This window comes from Poecilia formosa, unplaced genomic scaffold, assembly GCF_000485575.1.
Source record: "Poecilia formosa unplaced genomic scaffold, Poecilia_formosa-5.1.2 Scaffold10, whole genome shotgun sequence".
NCBI classification, from domain to species: Eukaryota; Metazoa; Chordata; class Actinopteri; order Cyprinodontiformes; family Poeciliidae; genus Poecilia; species Poecilia formosa.
Window position 1 is genome coordinate 4,337,297 of NW_006799949.1, and position 20,641 is coordinate 4,357,937.

Sequence of the window (20,641 nt, forward strand, 5' to 3'; positions counted from 1 at the left end):
AGCTGTTTTACATACTTACGCTAGAAAATGTATGGTGTGCTTCAAGGTTTCTGGAAGTAAACCCTGAACATTTCTAACCTTTCTACCATATAATAATTTATTTACAGTGCTTTGGGAAAGTGTTTTGTTTTTTATATATTTTGTCACATTACAGAAACAGACTTCATTGGATCATATTGTATTGCTTATGAGCACAAAGTAATTCTTAACTGTCAAATGAAAAGAAAATTGTTGCAAAAGCTACACTACACATCAGTCTGAAAACACTGTTTTCATTGTGGCAGCTGTGATGTTTCGTTTCCTCAGTAGGGACATGAAATCTGGTTAAGAATAATGGAAACATCCATTGAGCTAAATAGTAAAGGAAAGCCCACTGAAGTTCACAAAAGACTTCAAACTTAGACAGAGGCTTATGGTAAGACCTGGAAATTGCCATTCATAGATAATCTCCAGCCCATCTAACTGTACTTGAGCTATCTTGCAAATGAAAATGTGCAAACAGTAGACAGATGGCCAAGAGATTTGTTGGTATAATTGTAGCAAAAGCCAGTTCTGAAAAACATTGATCTCAACCTGGGGAGTGCAGGATACATACTTTGTACCTGCCAAACTTTTCAAATATTTTTTGTAAAATAAAATTCAAAACGTCTTATCTTTTTTCCACCCCATTTCATAATCATGCAGTGCTTAAAGTTTGTGGTTGTAGTGTGAAGAACATTTCAAAATGGATTCATATTGCGTTGCATGTTTTGGAAGAAAATTATTGTTTACTGGCTGTGAAATAATCCGGCAGAAGTTAAGAAAGAGTCTTCTTTTTTTTTTAGCCTCGCTGATATGGATTGAGCAACGGCAAGCAGGCTTTATGCTCAATTGATCTGTTCGTTGTTGAACTGATGCAGATCCCCGACAGCAGAATCAGATGTTTTAAATGGGGTCTGGTGCAGTCCAGTTATTTGTCTGCAAAGTGGGAAAACTCACTTAAACACACAGTTAGACTTCCCGACCATTGTAATAACCCCATCCTCGCTTGCTGTTGAGTATGCTTGGGAGCTTTGCAAACTCTAGCTGACACAGCATATGTCCTCCTGGGGGCACACATTTTTATTTTAATGTCAACAAGGACTTTGCTCTCTCTTCTTGACAAATGAGACCTGAGTCTGGCCCTGCTGCTGACTAATGTATGTTGAGCTGAAGTCGATGAGAGTGAGCCAGAATGGTCCAGGATGATCATCAAGTTGTCAATAAACTTGTCCTCCCACATGGCTGATGTTGACACATAAATGATGGCACTTTTTTTTTCTTGCTGTCACTGGACGCCCTCTCTTTAATATCTTGATGCTCGTTTGACTGCCTCACTTGGCACTAAAACAAGCTATCAAAAAGCACAATGCGTTTGAGCAATTTGGGGTAAAAAGAGTGCAGAACTTTGAAAACAAATTGAAGTGAAATCTACATGATCTAAAATGTAATCCAAAAACATTTTAAAGATTAATTTGTGATTTTTGAACTAATCTTAGTAGATTACATGCATGACTGTCTTTGTATGTACCTTACTTCAAAATTATAACTGCTGCAATGAGCTCAGCACTCACTCAAACCTTAGCAAGTCAAATAAGTGTGCTTTTTTTTTTCCAAGATGTGGAAGAGCTGTTTTAAATGCGAGAATTAGATTTATCTTCAAAAAAGAATTTTGCAGCATGCACAGAGGGTAACTTATTGGGGCATTCTTAGGAGAAAAACAGCTGACGCAGAATTTGCCATGCAGCTTCTACTTGCACTGCCCCAATATTTCTCAAGTGGACAAACATCTAACCCATTTGATTTGGCTTGACATTTAAAGCAAAACCTCAAAGTGATGCTTAAGCACTGTGTGACAGACAGTTGAGTTCTTGTCGCCTCTGATAATTTTGCCCGCCTAGAGACAAGATCATCTCTTGTAGGATTATGGAGGAATAGATGGGGTCACATCCAAAACGCGGCTTCACTGGAAGTAGACATTAAATGGGTCAGCAAGTCTCACTCTTGGCTTGAAGCAGCAGCCCCGTAATCCGCTCATTTAACTGCAAGGTTTCTTCTTTGCATATCGGAACTCGTAAAAGAAAATCGTACGACACTGAATGGTACAAATGACATGATTAAATTGACTTAAATGAGGTATCCCCAGGAAAACTCATTGTATTTTTATATTGAAAAGAAAGTCTATTCTGATGTCGCATATTAAAGAATATTAAGGCAATTCTTAACCAAACATGTATACAAAACTTTTACTATTTTTTACTGGGGCACAGAAGAGGCTGTACAAGTTTGGTTTTTGTTTTTTTCTTGTAACAAAAGCACCAATATACAACATCTCAGTTATGCTGCAATTAAGACCCACACAAATCCTAAGTGTTAAAACATCATTACATATGCATACATTTTTTAACTTTGCTGCAACTTCAAATTAACCCTGGGCTATAGGAGATTTTAAGAACGAAAATGATCCAATTTGTTAGACATTATAGGTTACAGTTCACTGACGTGACTTGGCAATTAACTTTACAGCTCTGCATGTGGTCAAGAAGAAGATGCCCTGTATTTTCAATGTATGGAAAATGCCTTACAATGCAAAAATGCTCAGCTGCTATAACTGTGTGTGACTTGTATGCATTAGCAGTCACCCTAGAGAGCTTACCTCATACAGTCTGATGAATACACAGGTCTCTAATAAGCAGCACAATGATTTATTCCTGTCTTCTTTGGTGCTTCCATAGAGGTTAACTTGCGCATGCAAATATTTAGAGCAGCAATAAGGAAAGTCAGTCAGATAGATGGAAGTTTTAAAGGAATAAAGCAGCCTCTATTTGAAATTGGGACAAACATAAACATAAGTGTACACAGATTTATTTATTTATTTATTTATTTCCATTCTGTGTCAATTCAAAACTTTACCCCTTCAAAACTTGTACCTCCATTTCATACACTTCAGCCATTTCATCCTTTCTCACTTCCATTTCGTCGAAACTGCTCAACTCTTCGGTGAAGTTGTTCACAATGTCCTCCGCTTCTTTGCACTCAACCTTATTTGTTTACGGTTTGACTTGCCCTGATCACGTCAAAAGTTGGTGCTGAGGTTTGACCCAGTTACAACAGACGGACACATCGACCCTGCATTTATAGTCTCCTGCAAGTGGTTTTATTGGTGTCAGTGACACTTTAAGGGGACACAAAGGCTATCAGTGTTATCACGGATCAAAGAGCGGAGCACAAATGGCAGCTGCAGACATGGATAACAATATACCTTTGCACTGTTGTTATTCAGGAGCGCATTGACATGAACGCCAATGTCTGTTGTCATGCAGTCTTCTATTAGTGAGTGTTATTTTAGTATTTCATTTAGGCCTATCACAACAATCTCACGTGTGTGCTTATCCAGAAAATAGGATGTCTTCTACAGTAACACATTAATTGGTTTTCCAGTGGTTAGTTCAGATGGTTTAAGTTTTGTTGTGTTACTGTCTTCCATGATGACCACTTTCCACATAGATTGCAGTAGTTGAGAGTGAAATGAACAACCGACTCTTTAATAAGAAGCCGATAGGGCATGTTAAGGAAGAGTCGTCTACATAGAAACTGTTGTTAAGATGTGGTTGTTGTAGTTCTTGTTGTATGTTTCTGTCATTATGCTGAGTTTCCAAACATAACTACTACAACAATGGCCAAAATGCAAAGCCCTTCATTTCTTAATTCATTTGTTGTTGTTTTTTTACTCATAGTTTATAGCTCCATCTGTTGCCAATCGTTTTTTTTTCTTTCAAGAAACCTAATTGGCAATTCTGAAACACATGGCTCCATAGCCTTAGTCTACACTACCACTGGGTGAAAACCATTTCCATGTGTTTTGTAAAATCAAATTCAGCATCTAGCTTTTACAGCCATTTTATGTGCTCAGGGAAAATGGCAATGACTTGTTTCTATGACACAGTCACCAGTTGTACGGCGCCAGGGTCCAGGACGTGTTAAAAACGGCCAATTTGTTTGTTTGCCTGAGCAACAATCCCTCCTTCTCCCTAAGCTCCCGTCAGCTGCCCAAGTGGACACAGCGGTGTGAAAGGAGAGGTTATCGATGTGGAAAATCACCCTTTTTGTTTTTGTTTGCCTGTCCTCCTGCCTTATTTGTCATGCTATGGTTTCTCTCTGTCTGTCTACTTCCATCTATTATTTCCCTCTGCCATCGTCTTGCCACTGTGATCAGATTTTAGTTTTTGTTTACTTTCTACTTATTTGTAGGAACTGTTCTTTTGTTTTTGTTTTGTTTTTTCCTCTGTCTCGCTTTGATCTTTGCGCCTCTATGATCTGCTACGAGACATGGCCACGAGTAAAACATACACATTTCTATTTCTCCTGAATTCAGGGTAAGACCATTGCTAGACTACTCAAATAAAGCCTGGTGGGAGCGGTTCACTCTAAATGACTGGATTTAAGTAAATCCAGAGCTCTGCCTCCTGGGAAACTATAAATACAAAAACAGGACAAGGATGCTCATCACGCACATGAAGATCAGGGATCACACTGCATACTTTTGACGTTCAGAAATAATGTTTCAAGTGCTTCAGCAGCTTTATGTCTAGCAAGGGTTTATTTTTTTTTCAAAACTGGAAAGAGAGTAATTTTTCTACTTTCCCCTTTCCTTAAAGGGAAGCATTTTAGATTGACTCAGTAATTCTGATAAGGAAAATCTCTTTAGCTTCCAATTTGAGTGCAAATTCTTTCTCCTTGACCTAATCTACTGTCAGAATGACATTGATTTTAATTGACTGCACAAGCCAACAAACCTAATCAGTCATTTTGTTATATATTGTAATGTTTGGCAACATTTTATTGTCATTTTTTTTTAATAATCATTAATTCTAGATTTCCTGTGTGTGCTAATTGTTACACCCCCAAGCTTGTCTTGCGGAAAATAGTCTAACAAATGACTGCACAATGTATCACAGTCATCAAGACCATATCAATTTGTGCAACACGGAAATATTTGGTAGGCTATAATGTTTTAGGGGGTTGGTGCATTCAAATGTTTCACGTTGTAACAATCTGCTTGACTCTGTCTTGGCATGCCTTTTATGCTCACTTCTAGTATTAATCCTGGTGACCAAGATGCTAAAACTTTGTAAGAGTGCTGAGGGCATTGTGGTGATGGAAAATGAGTGCTGGAGTGAATGTGGGGTAATTGCTGTTTATACCGCCGTTCTAATATTGAGCAATAACACTGACAGTCATGTTTTCTTAATATTGTTCAGTAATAGCATAACATAAATCTAGATGGGCAAAGCCGGAAGACAAATTTACCATTTTCCCTGTTTATTTCTTGCTAAAAGTTCAAACTAAAATGAAAGAGAAAATAGGGGAGTGTGATGCACAATTCATCAAATGAAGCATCTCATCTAATAATACCTTATTTAACAAAGGCACCTAAATAATTAACATCCTGACTAACTAGAAGAAGAAAAAAATGAATATTCATCTAACCTCATTCTCATGAACAGAAAAAAAATGTGCTGCACAACTCCAATAAATGGGAGCCGTTTCCTACAAGGCCAATCTGAGAAACGACAATTCAAGAACATTATAGCAGAACACAAACTTACGAAAGTTTTACAAAATAACAAATAGGCTAACATGGCAAAAAGTTTAAGACCTCCACACAGACATGGTGTGTTTGTGAATAAATTGCCAAAGGGCACAATTGGTACAACTTGACGGACTTTATTTATAGGCCAATTCTGAATAATGATTGGCTGAGGAAACCCAGGCAACAACCAGCTAGTTGAGCTTCTGCAGCCAATTAGCTAACAGGGAGGACTAGCAGCACATTTGGTCGCAAAACACATTTTCCTGCTGAATGTTGTCCTATTGAACAAAGTTCTCCCTAAGTCTTGGAATTTCTGCTCAATTTGCTGAGATGCTGGCAAGTTTTACTTGACTCGTTTTTTTTCCAGATTTCTTGGTCAATCTTTAACGCCTTTACACAAAACTTTACCAGAAATTGGCAGAATTTTTTTTTAATTTGATCAAGCTTTTTCAAACAAACAAACAAACAAAAAATAACACAATGGAAATTCTGAAAGTGAAAACAAAACAGACGGCAGAGAATAAGATGCTTTCAAAACTTGTCCCTTGTTGTCGTAATGGTGTAGGAGCTCACAGGACTCAACTTTGTTATGGCATTGTCGACCAATGCCAAAACATATATATATTTTTCCAGATTTTTAAAAACGTCAAGGAACTCTGTGAGCATGTAAACTGTGAAGTTTGTTTTCAAGCAAGATGTTACAGATCTTAAAGTACAATTATCATGACTCCTGTTTAAATGTATAGCCTCCATTTACTTATTTTGATTCAGTCAGATTATGTGTTACAATTGATTTGTCACATTACCACAGACTATAGACCGATGCCATTGTGGCAACAATTCAGTTTTCTGTCTGACCTCAGCTGGTGACCAGCGTCATTACATACCACATTTTTAATCAGTTACAGTTTCAAAACCTTTTTTTTTTTTTCTGTTTCTGATTTAAAGTCATTTTAATGAACGGAAAAAGGAAGTGGTCAACTAAGCCAAGTTTATTCCATCTGCATAGAGAAGGCAGCTAAAAACACTGACATTCAATGTTTAGTCTGGTCACTTAAGTAGTGCCATCCATCACTCCTATGAGTGTAGCACTCTTTTAAAGTTAGTTGGAAAAGCAGTTAGATTTTGTTTTATACCGTTTTGTCAATATGGCAGTGCATTATTTTCGCACAAAGTTATCTGTGCACAAAGTGAGACCTTCATACCAGCCCTTGCTTACATGCAACTGAAGGCTTTTCAGTGTTTAACCTCAGTCCATGACCTGAAATATAATCTTTGGTTCTTCTCCAGCGTAAAACATTATGGACAATAGGTAGCGCCAGACGAGAAAGGCCATTTCACACTGCTTTCCCGAACCCACCTGAAACATGATGTTTTATCAAAAGCTCAAGCTGCTCGTAATCTCTCCCCTTGAAATGTGTCAATGGCTGAAGTTAAACTGCTGTACAGAGTGCTGTTAAATGATACCCACTGACAACATACAAGCATTCAAGCACCAGCAAACCTGGGATTATGATTTAAAACGTCATAAAGCGTCGCTTTACATAAAAGCGGAGCGAGGGAGAGAGGTAGTGATTATGGTTACACTGAGCCTTATAGCCAAGGGGATCCAGTCTCTTGTTTGATTATAGTCAGACTGTGAAACAAGGCGTATTAAAAGAATTATTACTCAGACATCACAATGGTCCCCCATCACTGCCTGACACACGCCTTTGAGGAGATTTATTTCACACAGTCTGATTATTGTGTCTCTGGGAGTCTGTGTTTCTCTAATCTGTGCATATGTGGATTTGTGTGGGTATTTCTGTTCTACACAGCTATGCTGTTGTGTGCACACGTGCTTATGCATTTTCCAGCCCCTCAGATGTGTGCCTGAGTCTGAGGTCTTTATTTCTACGTCTGTGCCTGAGTGACCAACCTCCATCATGCACTGCATTACATTTTTAGTCTGCTTGGCACACTTTGAGTTAATGCTTGAAATTTGAGGCACGTACAGTTACAGAAAACTGGAAGGAGATAAAAAAAAAAAATGTAGTCTGACAGCTGCTGAGTCTGTTTCCTTGACTTTGGTGTTATTTTGTCTGTAGTGCTGTATATAAATGTGTACATGTTTGCAGTTGCGTGGATATAAGTGGAGTGCACTGCCTCGCCTCTGTCCATATTAATCCACGCACTGGCACTGTCAGAGAGCGAAATGTTCGAGGCAGCAGTAAATAACATAATCTAGCTATTAGGTTTTGTTTCCTAAGACATGGATGTGTACTGAACACACTTTACAAGGACACGGCTCCTGGGAAATTATGTGATTTTTTTTTTTCTCAGCTTTCTTCATATTTACTGCTGATACACCAGCAATCATACGCATTGTTCCCTTTCACAGCTACACATGCGATCCAGAGAGAAAGATGTGTAATCCAATTTCCTTTGTGTGTATTTTTCTTATTGTTGGTAGATATCAAATGCATCACAAACTTGATATAACTCATTACACTGTTTCATAGTCGGTAACAGCTCTATTTCCATATGAACTTGGATGCATTTGGCTGCATCCAGAAAGCGAATATTTGAAACAGAGATCTTTCATTAACTTATTCTATGTTGTTTACACTTCTTTAAGACTTTATTTTTGTTAGCCTATCATTGTTTGTCATTTTTCGTGATCTGTTTCTAATCTCCATTTTTTACAGTAAAGATTTGACCTACTTGTACTAATTTTCACATTTAGAAACTGCAACATGGAAACAGCTTTCAAAATACTTGTTCTATCCTCACTATTTTTAAGTGCTCATTAATTATTCATATTACGAGCAGATGTTTGAGCTACCGTATTCCAAAAAGCATTTTTTATACCAATATTCTGAACAAAGAGAACACTCATTGAGTACTTTTTATTGTTGTACCATAAAATGGTGATTAGTATTATTAGCCCAGCTAGCATGACTGAAATTGCAGTTTCCATGTTTATATTCTAGAAGCTTTAGGTCATTTTTTTTTTTTTTTACTGTAATGTTCTAAACGGTTTAAAACATTAATAAATACAAAATGTTCCCTAACAGATATCAGCTAGTCCAAAGATTTTATCTTTGTTCAGCCTTCCTGTTATGTGCCGTAAGTCATCTGTCATAGGAAATATGACTTCCTTTTAAACAGTGTATTACATCTCTTTACTTTCTCTTTCTTCATTTTAAACACTTCACTTGTACAGAAAATACCGCCATCCACACTGAAGTTTGTTCCTGTCAACATAAGCACATACAATAGAAATCGTGTGGTCAATAGTCATTTCTTAATGCATAATTTATATTATTTTGTTGCCCAAGCACATTTAGGAGGTAGATCAAGACCCTGAATTGTCAGATGACCCACTGGCTTGCTAAAAACTTCTAGCAAGGCCTCCTTTTGTTTATTTTTCCTTTTGTATGTTGAAAAGGACAGACGTTTTACCTTAGCGCAGAAGATTTACAGACTACCTCTCTTAGAACAGAGACATGGATTTTTTTTGTGTGTGTGTGTGAAACTGCACCTAATATCACCACCAGGTTATTCTGCAAGAGCACAGAAAATAGGGAAAGTAAGAAAGAAGATGGAAAGTTTCTTTTAACTTTTTTTTCTCATGCGTGTTCCTTTCCGATTTCCTCCTCTGTCACAAGATAAACGGCACCTGGTAATGTGCCTGAGACATTACGCTGATGAACAACCATCCAGAGTCAGTAAAGCTATTAGACATAATATAACAGACACACTTGCTGTCGTCTTCCATTTGTCATTCTGACACGAGTACTCAATCCTGATAGGCTCCATGTAAGCATGGGGATTGTGCGTATGTGACGGTGTCTCTGTGCGTTGAAGTTCTCACTGTACATGTATGCATATTCCCTGACAACACTTGATGAGCCACACTCTTCTTTTTGATTCCAATCTTGTTTTCTGTCATCGATCCCAGACCTGTAAACCCCAGCGGTAATAACAAAACCACCAAGAAGTGAAACAGTGTGTGGGCATCGAATCATACAAAGAGGTTATGAATAAGCCTGTCCTGACTATTGGCTGTACTTTGGAGAATATCAGTCTATGCACTCACACTCCGTGACAGCTAATTGAAGCTTCCCCTTGGGCTGAGCTCAGCGGCGATATAATAATCAAGAATCCTGTCCTGGTTTTTGCTGCATATAGTCCAAACAGTGGAACTCTTCTTTTGATGTTATCAAAGGAATATTGTACAGGGAATGCATCTGGCGGTGTCAGACGTCTGATGCCCCAGCAGAAGACGAGATGTTATGAATCAGACAAAAAAAGTCCTCTGCAGCATTGCTTAAAGATCAATAGCTATCCGTCATAGGATCTACTTATAAACATATCAACTTGAACAGCTCTGAGTGGATTGGACTTTTTTTTTTTCTTTTTAAATCTTAGGTTCTTCCTTCCTGCTTTCACTGGATTAAACCGAACCAAGCTGTAGCATAAAGGTAATAAGGTTATTGTGCTGTTGGCAGAAATGCAAGCTAACAACACCACACACGTTAAAAGCAGCGGTCCGAGAGGCTTGCATTGTTTATGTGCAACTCTCAATGGGAGGTATAGCCTACATTCACATTAGCTTCTTTTTCACGCAGGAAAGAGGATTATGTTGCATCGTAAACATGACATGAAAACCTCACCAACGGGATTATAGTGGCCCTTTCATCTAATATGTCCGCCTCGTATTATTCCTCATTAATGAGGTTTTTTATAGAGCAGCTGTTTTCAGCTGTGGTGTGAACCTATATCAACAGCTTTTGCAGTGCAGAGCCTTTTTAACTTATTAATAGAGATACACCAGTTGAGATTTTAACAAGTTTTTTTTTTTTTTTTTTTTACAGAAACACAACAATTGTTCCTAAAAAAAGTAAAACTTGCATTATGAATGTAAATATTCTAAGAATCTTATCTATAGTGTTGTTTTAATTCATAGACTTAAATATTACATTTTGTTAGCTTTTAAGTTTTACATTCATAAAATCGTGTTGTGTGGGGAAACGGGTCACGGAGGGAAAACTTAGAAAACCTTTAGCAGGCGGAAATCTGATCAGATGCAAGTACGCTTCAACTGATTACTTTTTCTATTGGACTCCTCACTCTAATTCTGTCACCCTCCAATGGAAACTCATTTCAGCCAGTTGTTCCTGGCATTTCAATCTTTTAATCACAATCAAAGACTGAAAACCAGAGTGTAGAGTCGGAACACAGACTAGGAAGCTCAAGAGCTTTTGGTTTTTAACTCACCTCTTTCTGTACCACAGCAGCCACCGCCCCAGTTTGCCTATCTGGCTTCTTTATTTCCCCACCATTAGTCATTGAGAAATCTAAATATTTTTACTACCTTAAACACTGACCTATACGTAGTAAAATTATTAGTAGTATTAGGTCAGTATTTAAGGCAAATACTGACCTATTTTCCAAGTATATGCAGAATATTCATTACTGTTGCATAGCAAGCTAGTATTAGCTGATTAATTACTCAGACAAGCTGTTGCATGCTTACAAGCTGTAGTGTTACAACAGCGTTAAGAGTGGTTTTTGGCTCTCCTTCAGGTGTTGCAGACATGACTTGCCTGCATTTTTGCTACCACAAATTTCTCCAGACAGCTGACTTTGTTTTTATTGTAAATCATTGTAGTGTAGAAAAAAGGGCAGGAACCTTCTTTTCTTCCTGCTGACTTGCAGTGCTCAGCAGCGAGTGGAAAAGGGGGCAACTCTTAATCTGCGTTGCATTCTCGAACATCTCAGTAAGAAAACTTTAAAGTTTGGGAGCGATGTGACATAAATCTCTTTAAAACTGTGGTACACACTTTTGGATTTTTATCTAAAACGGGAAGATCTATATGGGTTTGATTTGTATTTCAAATTATATGCGTTAAAGACATTTTTAAAGCTTTCACAAACCTCATCCAGTGGCGTTCACGCTGCTTTACAGCAATTTTAATGTTAATTTTCAGGATTTCTGACGCCAGAGTTTTTAGCTTCTTGTTAACTTACCCAAACATTATCTATTCCTTTCCAATGCTGACTGCAGGTAGAAACAAACAAACAAACAAAAACATTAAAAAAAACTTGAAAAATATGTATTTATTCACGTTGTTAACAAACCAGTAAAACCCAACATCCCCCCACCCTCAGTCACAACGAGCAGCCTTGTTGAATGAGGGACTAGACAAGATACAGTTGTTAGCTGACATGCAGCAGGAATGCACTTGGGTTGCAGTAGATGGCTCTCTGATTTATTGGCTCTAGCTGTGAGCTCTTTATCTTAAATCATGCCTGCATGCAGCGATTCATTTTCATTTTATTTCTGTCGGTGTTGTAAATCCCAACACCCGTGACCCATGGAGTCTGAGATCTTATCTTTCATACTTTGGAAACAGGAAACCTTTGGAGGGCCTCACAGATTCTTGAAAATCATCTGGAGTTTTGCCAAACGACTCCAACCCAGATGTTTTAAAAGAAAGAATATTAACTTACTGTATATGCTCTGCTGACACATTCTAGGTATCATAAATGTACGTAAATTTAGGCCAAAATGTTACAAAAGTTAGATTTATTGTGGATTGCTGTTGCTTTTACTGCTGTGAGTCATAAAAACAAAGAGTTAGAGCACAGAAGGGGTTTAAGTGTGTCGCAGAAACAAGTATTTTTCCCAGCCAACTAAATGCTGGTGCCGAAAGGACGCTAAGGACAGGTTGTCTCTCAGTCACTGTGACAGGCTTTATGGTTGAGCATTTCACTGTGTTGAGGAAAAAAAAAAAGAAAAAAAAAGATGCAGGTAGGGGAGGAGGAACAAAAAGACAAGGAGGGTGAGGTACAGTCACCCAGGCAAATCCGCCTGCCGCTTGCAGTCAAAACCACAAGGCATCTGTGTACAACTTCACATTCTCCTGCTTGTGTTTGTCTGCGTGTGTTTGTGTGGTTCTCGAGCCCGCAACAGGAGGGAGCACACAGTCGTCTCCTCTGGTCAATAGAGCCTAATTCGCCACAGGTAGCCCAGAGCCTCAAAGGCGACTTCCCTTCAGCTCAACTGTGCTGAAGCCTTTCATCCACACCGTGGGGCCCATGGTGATAGTAGTAGGGGTAGGGGTGTGTGCATTGGTAGGAGATTGGGGGTTGCTATCAGCGAGACCCATTATCCAATGGAGGCAACAGATATGGAAGTGTTGTCGCCTGGGGTCTGGTTGCTTCTCCTGCAATCCACCCGAAGACAGAAACTGTCCATTCCTTAGTGAGCAAGGCCGCATTGTTTCTGAATTTTTCTGTCATCATCCTTTGCCTCTGCGTACCTCTATTTTTTTTTTTTCTTCACACAAACCCCTTTTATTTACCCTTGTCCTAGATATGCCTGTGAATCCCAGCTGTCTTTCTCTTACTGTGGCTCTCTCTCATCCGCATTTTCATTGCTGCTGCGTGGCGCTACTGAGGACGACTGTGTTCAACTCAAGCAGTGTAACAGCACCTCTTCACTTTCTCTGCATGCTCTACAGGCAGCCTAATGGAGGAAATCAAAGTGCTCAAACACGATTAGATTCAGTATGCACACCACATTCCAGTCAGACCTCCTTTGATTGATGGAGCTTATCCTTTTTAAATTCACCCAACAAATATCTTTGACAGGGGAATATGGTTTTGTTTAGCGTTTGCTGATGTGGAATGGATTCACATCAGGAAGGTATCAACATTTCATCTATAAAACGTTCTTATATTTGCCTTCTATAAAATGTAAATACAGACTTACTCACTCTGCTCCAGTGAATCTCATAAAATACTTCCTCTTAGTTTTCCTTAGTGGCTGATGTTATGACGTGCACCATTTCCTTTTTTTTTTTTTACCTCTAGACTAAGACATATTGGTTTTGCCCTGGGCGTTGCATGAGTTACGACATGGCCACTGTAACACAGTATCAGTGGTTGAAAGAAACTGTAAAATGAATGTTCTGGCACTGTGGCTATACATACAGGTTGGTGCTGCTCCAGTGAAATTTAATTAGCCATGCCACGAACTCTTCCAGGCAGGAATGATTGCCAAAAGGATGTTACTCTAATTACTGTTCTCCTCATCAGACTCACCAACTCAAATAAGCAGTATTTAAAAAATGCAGGAGGTAATACAGGGGAGATATATAAACATTACATTTTAAGATAAAAAAAGAATGTTTACATCACTATGTAAAAGTATTCTTGCCACTTGAGCTGCAGCTATAAGTTTCATTCTATTTTATTGTACATGTTGTGACAAATCAACACAGTTCTACACAGTTGTGTTGTGAAAATGAAATATTAAGTCTGGTACAGTAAATCTGAAAAGTGTGCCCTGCATTTGTACTCTAATACTGTTTAGGAATTCTAAAAGTTGGAATCGATGTTATTTGAGTTGTCAAACCCAGAAGTTTGGAATTGACTTCAGCTGTTTTGTCAAAGCCATTTGTAAGAACATTTGCAAGCCGTCATTCAAAATCAAGAGTCCGGCAAAACTGCAAACAAAAGAGATATTCATTCACAGGAATTGACAAACCACATTGAGAGGGAATTAGTCTGAGTAGGAATCAAGAGATTCGTGTCATGTCTGAAGGATCTGCAGGTATGCACAACCAAGTTCGGATAATCTTTTAATAAATGAATATTATTGTGTTTCTCTTGTCAGGCTTTTAATGAAGTTTGGCACAAAAGCAATGGCTTTTGCAAAAAATGCAACAAGCTATGTCAGGAACGTAATAACAAAGAAGGAAAATGCTGAGGTTAGATTAGAGAGAATATCAACATGTTTAACTCTGCACATCTATATAAAAATGCCAGTCCATCTTAACTGGAACATATGGTGCTGGTATCTTTATGCTGTGGGAATGTTTCCTTCAGCAGGGACAGGGGAGCTGCTGAACATACAAACAGATGTAGAATGGAACAACTTACATCAAAGTACATTTGTCAGAATTTAAACATTTATTTTTCACAGATACTTCCTATCCAGTCTGTCTGAGCATAAACTATTCTGATATAAGATTGGGCAGCAAATTCTCTAGATCTGTAAAGCTATCATTATTAATTAATGTGTGTTTTGAAATAAACATTTCCTATAAAATACACGTATGCTTGTTAGAAAATGAAAATAATTTCATGGGTGTGAATTTGTAATTCCCTGTACAGCTGTATTGATATCAAAGAGATATAGTTAGGACCACATGCAAAAACAATATTGCGACAATATTATGGCGATAATAATGATGGTAGCAAAATGAGTTGAGATATTTGCCTGTTTTCTTTCTTTCTCATCCATCCCTCCATCACTCTGTGGCCTTAGCATTTTTGAGCAATGTCATTTGTGTCTAGTGTGAACATCTGCTGCCGTAATGCTCTGTCCAACTGGGTAAATATCACATTAGCTTTTAAAATGCAGGTTCATAAGACTTGGAATATATTAGTCAACAGTTATTGGACGCCAAGCGGTGCTTTGCCAAGTGAATATTGCACACACTGATAATCTGCTGATAAAATATTACCACTATATTGTGTAGCCCTAGAAAGAACAGCGGACCAAACCTTTAAACTTTCCAATTATGCTTTTAAAAATGTGTACATTATACATGTGAAATACCCCCCTACCCCCCACAACAAAAACAAGCTGAACTGACCAACAAGTAGCTTCACCTGTTGGTTGTTATTTTTCATGCACTGTTCCTTTGTATTTTCTCTAAATGTACAAATGTGTCTCCCTTGAAAGCACAGTTCATAAATCTCATGGTTTCTCCGCTGAGCTGCACACAACAAATGTCAGTGCTCAACCAAATCATAATTCTCTTCTCTCTCCCCCCCCGTCTGTCTGCACAGCACCGCCTCTGTCGGAAGTCACTACAGCCACACAGCCTCAGAGAACTACGACCGTCACTACAACAACCACAGCACACTGGGGTGCGGCCAACACTACCACAACGGTGCTTAAGGAGGGCAGCAGGCGAGCACCCAAGCCGCCGCCTGTAATCCCACAGACGACTTCTCCTCCGCCTCTGGAGTCCTTCCCCTTACCTGAGCGGTTCTGCAAGGCCACTGAGAAAAGAGACATAATGTGGCCTCAGACCCAGAGGGGCATGCTGGTGGAGCGACCTTGTCCCAAGGGAACACGCGGTAAACAGGGCTTTGTCTCACCACAGGGATGTGGGCGCGCTGTGTACGATAAACCCTAAGCATCTCAAGAGAACATCCCTGAGTTTGTCAGATCTGGCTGATACCCCTGCATACCAGTGTATTTTTATTTTCAAAGAAAGCTGCTACTGAGCTAAGTGACAACAATTTGGTACAGAGTAAGGCTTTTAGCTTTTGAATTCTAGGTCTAAATTTGATTAAGTAATGTGTGCCGGAGAGAAAGCCGGCTCACATGTACTCCTCTGAGCTTACATGGAGGCCTGTGCTCCTTCTTTTGTTGTGTCTGAAATCATGCTTCGACTTTGTCAGACACGGGACTGATTAGAAGACAGGAAACAGTTGCTACTTTGACATAAAAGCGTGCAGAGGAGAAAGCAAATATTTCCAGAAACCAAAACATTTGAATGACTGTCATTCTGGCTTACAGGATCATCCTCTGATCTGTGCTTTTCTCCTCTGTGGTCCTGTGGATAATTTTTTGGAAAACGGGTCTGTGATTTGAGTTGATTCAACCTAACAAATCTTTCCTTGTTTTTCCTGCCAGGCACGGCATCTTATTTATGTCTTCTTTCCACTGGGGACTGGCACCCAAAGGGCCCTGATCTTAGCAACTGTACCTCCCACTGGGTCAACCAGCTGGCCCAGAAGGTTTGTTCAAGCGTCCCTCACTGTTCTTTTTATAAGTGGAATGCGTTGCTGAAAACAGGATAATACAATAACGTAGATGTGCATCTGGATTGATTGTGTCACTATCATGACGATTTCAACAAATAAAGGCCGCTATTACTTAAACTCTTTCTGTGAGCTTTAAAAGATGACAGGGGTGTGAAACATTATCTCAGGTCAGGTAAAATTGTAAAATAAGCTTTAAAAAAAAGTGATGCACAGTGCCTTGCAGAAATATTCATACGCATGTTTGCTTTCTCACATTTTGGCACATTACAACCACGGATGTTAATGCATAGACAACCATGTCAATAATTTTAAAATGGAAAGAAAGTTTACATTTTACATTTTTTGCTTGGTAAACAAATCTGATCAGTATGAAACAGTTTTATTTAGACTCCTTCAGTAAATGCTTTGCACAACCACCTTTTTTGCAAATTAGTGTCAGTGAACATGAATCTTGAAGTTATCCTACACATTTGCGATTGGATTTTGGTCTGGACTTTGAGTCGTTCTAATTTGAATAGACTTTAACAAACTGAATTATAAATGTGGTTCCCTGTTAAGGGTTTTGTATTGTTAGTGAACGTGGTCTTAAGTCTGTGTAGCGCAACACTGTAAGAACCATGTTTAACATTGAAGATGGTGCATTCATGAGGTGATGTGCAGTGGTAGCATGCATGCAGATTAGAAGGGTTGATTTTGATTTCAGCTGACCAAAGCACCTTCGCCCAGATGTTTGCTGTCTCCTATAAATTCTTCACAGTAAACTTTAAGCGATAAGTTTAATGACTTTCTTCCTACCCCTCTCCCATAACGCCCCCCAGACTTATTTTTTGCCTCACTACATTTGAGAATGATATTAATTTGGCCTGCCAGCTAAGGCTAATTCATGCAGATTAAGGCTTTGTTTACTGACAAATTTAAATCTTGCAACAGTAAATTTTAGGTACAAAAAACATTTGCATTTTCCTGTCCATGCTTTTTTCTTTTTTTTTCTTTTTTTTTTCTTTCATAGTAAATAGTAACATATCAGCAATCTTTACGCAATGTCGGACTTCAGTAAACCCCAATTTGCTCTTAGTTTATTAAACTTTGCTAAGTGTATTAAGCATTTCAAAAGAAAGCATAATCCAACTATTCAGATTGAGGTCTTAGTCTGAGTAGATCAAGAGTTTGCTGTTATCTTTTCATTTTGTAAGGTGTTTAAAGTTTGGCCAAATATTTTATAACCCTGCCCAGCTTTAAATTTTCTCCACAGATCAAGTTTTGACTTGTCTTTCCTCCTGTATACGATGACATTTGTCAACTAATTTTCTGTGACCAATCTCTTAGTTCCCTCACAGAACTAGAGCTAGGTAAACTTTACTTACTAATCATGTGACTTCTGATTTGAGCCTGCTGCAGTTGATTTTGTTTTGGAGGATCAGAGGAAAGGCTACAAATAAATGCCACTTTTCATATTTATGAGCTGCATAGTGTTGATTTGTTCCAAGAGAATTTAGTGGACATGAATATATTTGCAATGCGCTGTAAGTGACTGTACAGTAAGAGTGGTGTAGGGGGCTCATTCGAGTGGTGATTGATATTACAAACCGGGTTGAAAACAGCCTTGGGCTTTGCACTCATTATTCACTCTCTTCCAATGCAGATCCGCAGTGGTGAAAATGCAGCTAACTTGGCCAACGAGTTAGCCAAGCACACCAAAGGCCCGATATTCGCTGGTGATGTCAGCTCCTCTGTGCGTCTGATGGAGCAGCTGGTGGACATCCTCGATGCTCAGCTGCAGGAGTACAGGCCCAGTGAGAAAGATTCTGCCGGAAGAAGCTTCAATAAGGTAACCATGACAACAAAACGTCAATTCCTTATGCATCAGAATCCAAGTCGACCTTCTTATCTATTCTCAAGAGAATAGACAAAAAGCATGTTAGCTGCCAAGATTAAATCTTGTTAAGGCAGGTCAATGTTCAAATTAGTCAAGATAAGCAAATCTGTAAGACTTCCAGAATTTGAAAAGAATGGGAGAGAAGGTCAACCGACTGATGGAAAAAAAAAAACAAAGAAAGAAAGGGGTTACAGTGTTTTAGCAGATCTGTGTTCCATAACATTGATTTTACTTTAATGGCCAAAATATGGTGGGATAAATTATTTGTGATGTGCTAACTTAGCGGGGAAGGAAATGCAGCATGTAATGAATATTAGTGGCAGCACTTTTATTCTTAGACCTCTTCATAAGCAGGTCAGTGGCACAAGGCAATGGGGAGTGGCTGCACCACTCATTTATTAAAAAAGTTTGTACATCCATATATCAGACATGTCTTTGTTTTCTACCCATCTTTTATCCAAACAAATGATTTAGTGCAAATTACCTCTCATCTGTTCTTCTTGTTTTGTTTTTTTCTTTACAAAAAAAAAAATAAAATAAAAACAAAGCTTCAAAAACGAGAACGGACATGCAGGGCATACATGAAGGTACTGAAGCAATGCTTCTGCCCACTCTGCTTGCTGCTGTTCCCTCTGTCCCCATACTTGCTGTATGTGTCCCAGCCCAAGTCCAGCAGCATGCACCTACTGCACTTTCATGTACCCCACTCCCCCCTCCTCCTCCTTGTGCTTGCTGCTTTTCTGAGTCACTGCTTGACACGCAGCCGCAGTTGTACTCAAAGTGTGCTCCGAGACAAGGAGAAGACATCTCCAGTTGCTGGAACAGCGCTTCTTATGAATTTATTTTATTTATATTATTTTGAATGTATTGCTGTGTCGCTCTCACCTCTCTGCATTGATCACTATGATGGTTTTTGTCATTCATTCTTCACTTCCTCCTGTATGTTTATTGCGTTTGCTGAGGGGCGCACGCCCGGATGCATAACACCACAACTCAAAGAGATACTTTGTACTTTCATGCCTTTCATTTTTTTCATTTGATGGAGGTTTCACCGCCTTTTTTTTTTGTTTGTTTTCTGAGAGCTCTTGTAAAAATGTTCCCTTGTTTAGATGTGATTCATTATTGTTGTTTTCTATCAAGTGCCAACACCTGACCCTTTCACTGCATGCAAAGTATAAATGGTGACAGTTATTTTTTTACAAGGACACAGATTTATCTGCAGCTCCATTTGTTTATTAGAGGTTATAAGTCAAATATTATATTAACCTTTTTTTTTCTTTATCAACATCTAAACATTGAAGTATTTTGTCCTCCCATATCCCTCATGCATTAGGAACAACCTGTCCTCAACGACCCGCCCATCCAAATCTTTCCTTTGGGAGAGCATTAAAATAGATCAAGCTAATTAGGCAGCCAACAGAAATGCACACTTGAGTGAAGCGGCGGAGGGACAACAACTGAACGTAGCAAATACCACAATCCACCCATTTAACATCGTCGTTCATGTCACAACACCTAAATTTGAGTTGAGGGATGGTGACACTGTTAGAAAAGACTTAACGTTGCAAATTTCAACATTTATTGAACTAATGAACCAGGAGAAGATCTGGAACAGAGAATGTTGAGGCAGCAGTATCTGACATCTGCCATACCTGACACAACATCACATTAATTACCCCGCCCTCCTTCCACCAGACGTCACTGGCATCGATTGCGCGATTAAATGCATTGATTTGATTATTTCCTGAATTTACCCCGGATTGTCTGGATGACCCAGTCTAAATTTGTTCTCAGTCTCCTCTGAGCTTTCCAGTGATTTGGCACTGGACACAGACTCACAACTGCATATCACTCAAATATCCTTGACCTTTTTACGTCCTCTTGGAGAGTTACTTAATGACTGGTTGTACTTTTGTATACCGAGCTTTGCAATTATAGAATTTTAATTGAGAGCAGCCTCTGTTACTTTCATCAGACAATCTCTTAATATCCTGTTATCAGACAGGCCTGATTGGCTCAATATACTGCGATCCAAAGTGTCTGACTTGATGCAATGTCCTTGAAACAGAAACTGAATCCCTGCCATCAGTCATGTGCCCGTGCGTCTCTTTTAGCAGTTTGTCCATAAGGGCAAATGCAACTTCAAAGAAATTGTCTTTTAATTCAGTAAATGTCTGTTTTCAGAACTTGGCCACGTAGAAATATTTGTTTTTAAGAATTGATTTATGAAAGCTTTTACATTTTATCATGTTACAACCACAAGTGTCAGTTTCTTTTATTGCGACTTATTGATAGCTATGAAGTGAAAAGTCACTCAT

At 38.8% G+C, this 20,641-nt stretch overlaps 1 protein-coding gene across 25 annotated transcripts in view; it reads left to right on the top strand.

The window, feature by feature from the left end:
- The window catches only part of adgrl2a (adhesion G protein-coupled receptor L2a), a 78,167-nt gene that overhangs the window by 25,456 nt on the left and 32,070 nt on the right, over window positions 1–20,641 (top strand). For 23 of the 25 annotated variants that reach the window (XR_001660212.1, XM_007542234.2, XM_016665694.1 and 20 more), the window contains 4 exons: window positions 15,461–15,754; window positions 16,317–16,420; window positions 18,090–18,275; window positions 18,872–18,910. Coding sequence is in view for 24 of the 25 variants with exons in the window: in XM_007542234.2 (XP_007542296.1) it covers window positions 15,461–15,754; window positions 16,317–16,420; window positions 18,090–18,275; window positions 18,872–18,910 (623 nt within the window). In the remaining variant the exon portion in view is untranslated. The remainder of the gene's footprint in view (window positions 1–15,460; window positions 15,755–16,316; window positions 16,421–18,089; window positions 18,276–18,871; window positions 18,911–20,641) is intronic. The other 2 variants (XM_016665700.1, XM_016665720.1) reach the window with 1 other exon arrangement.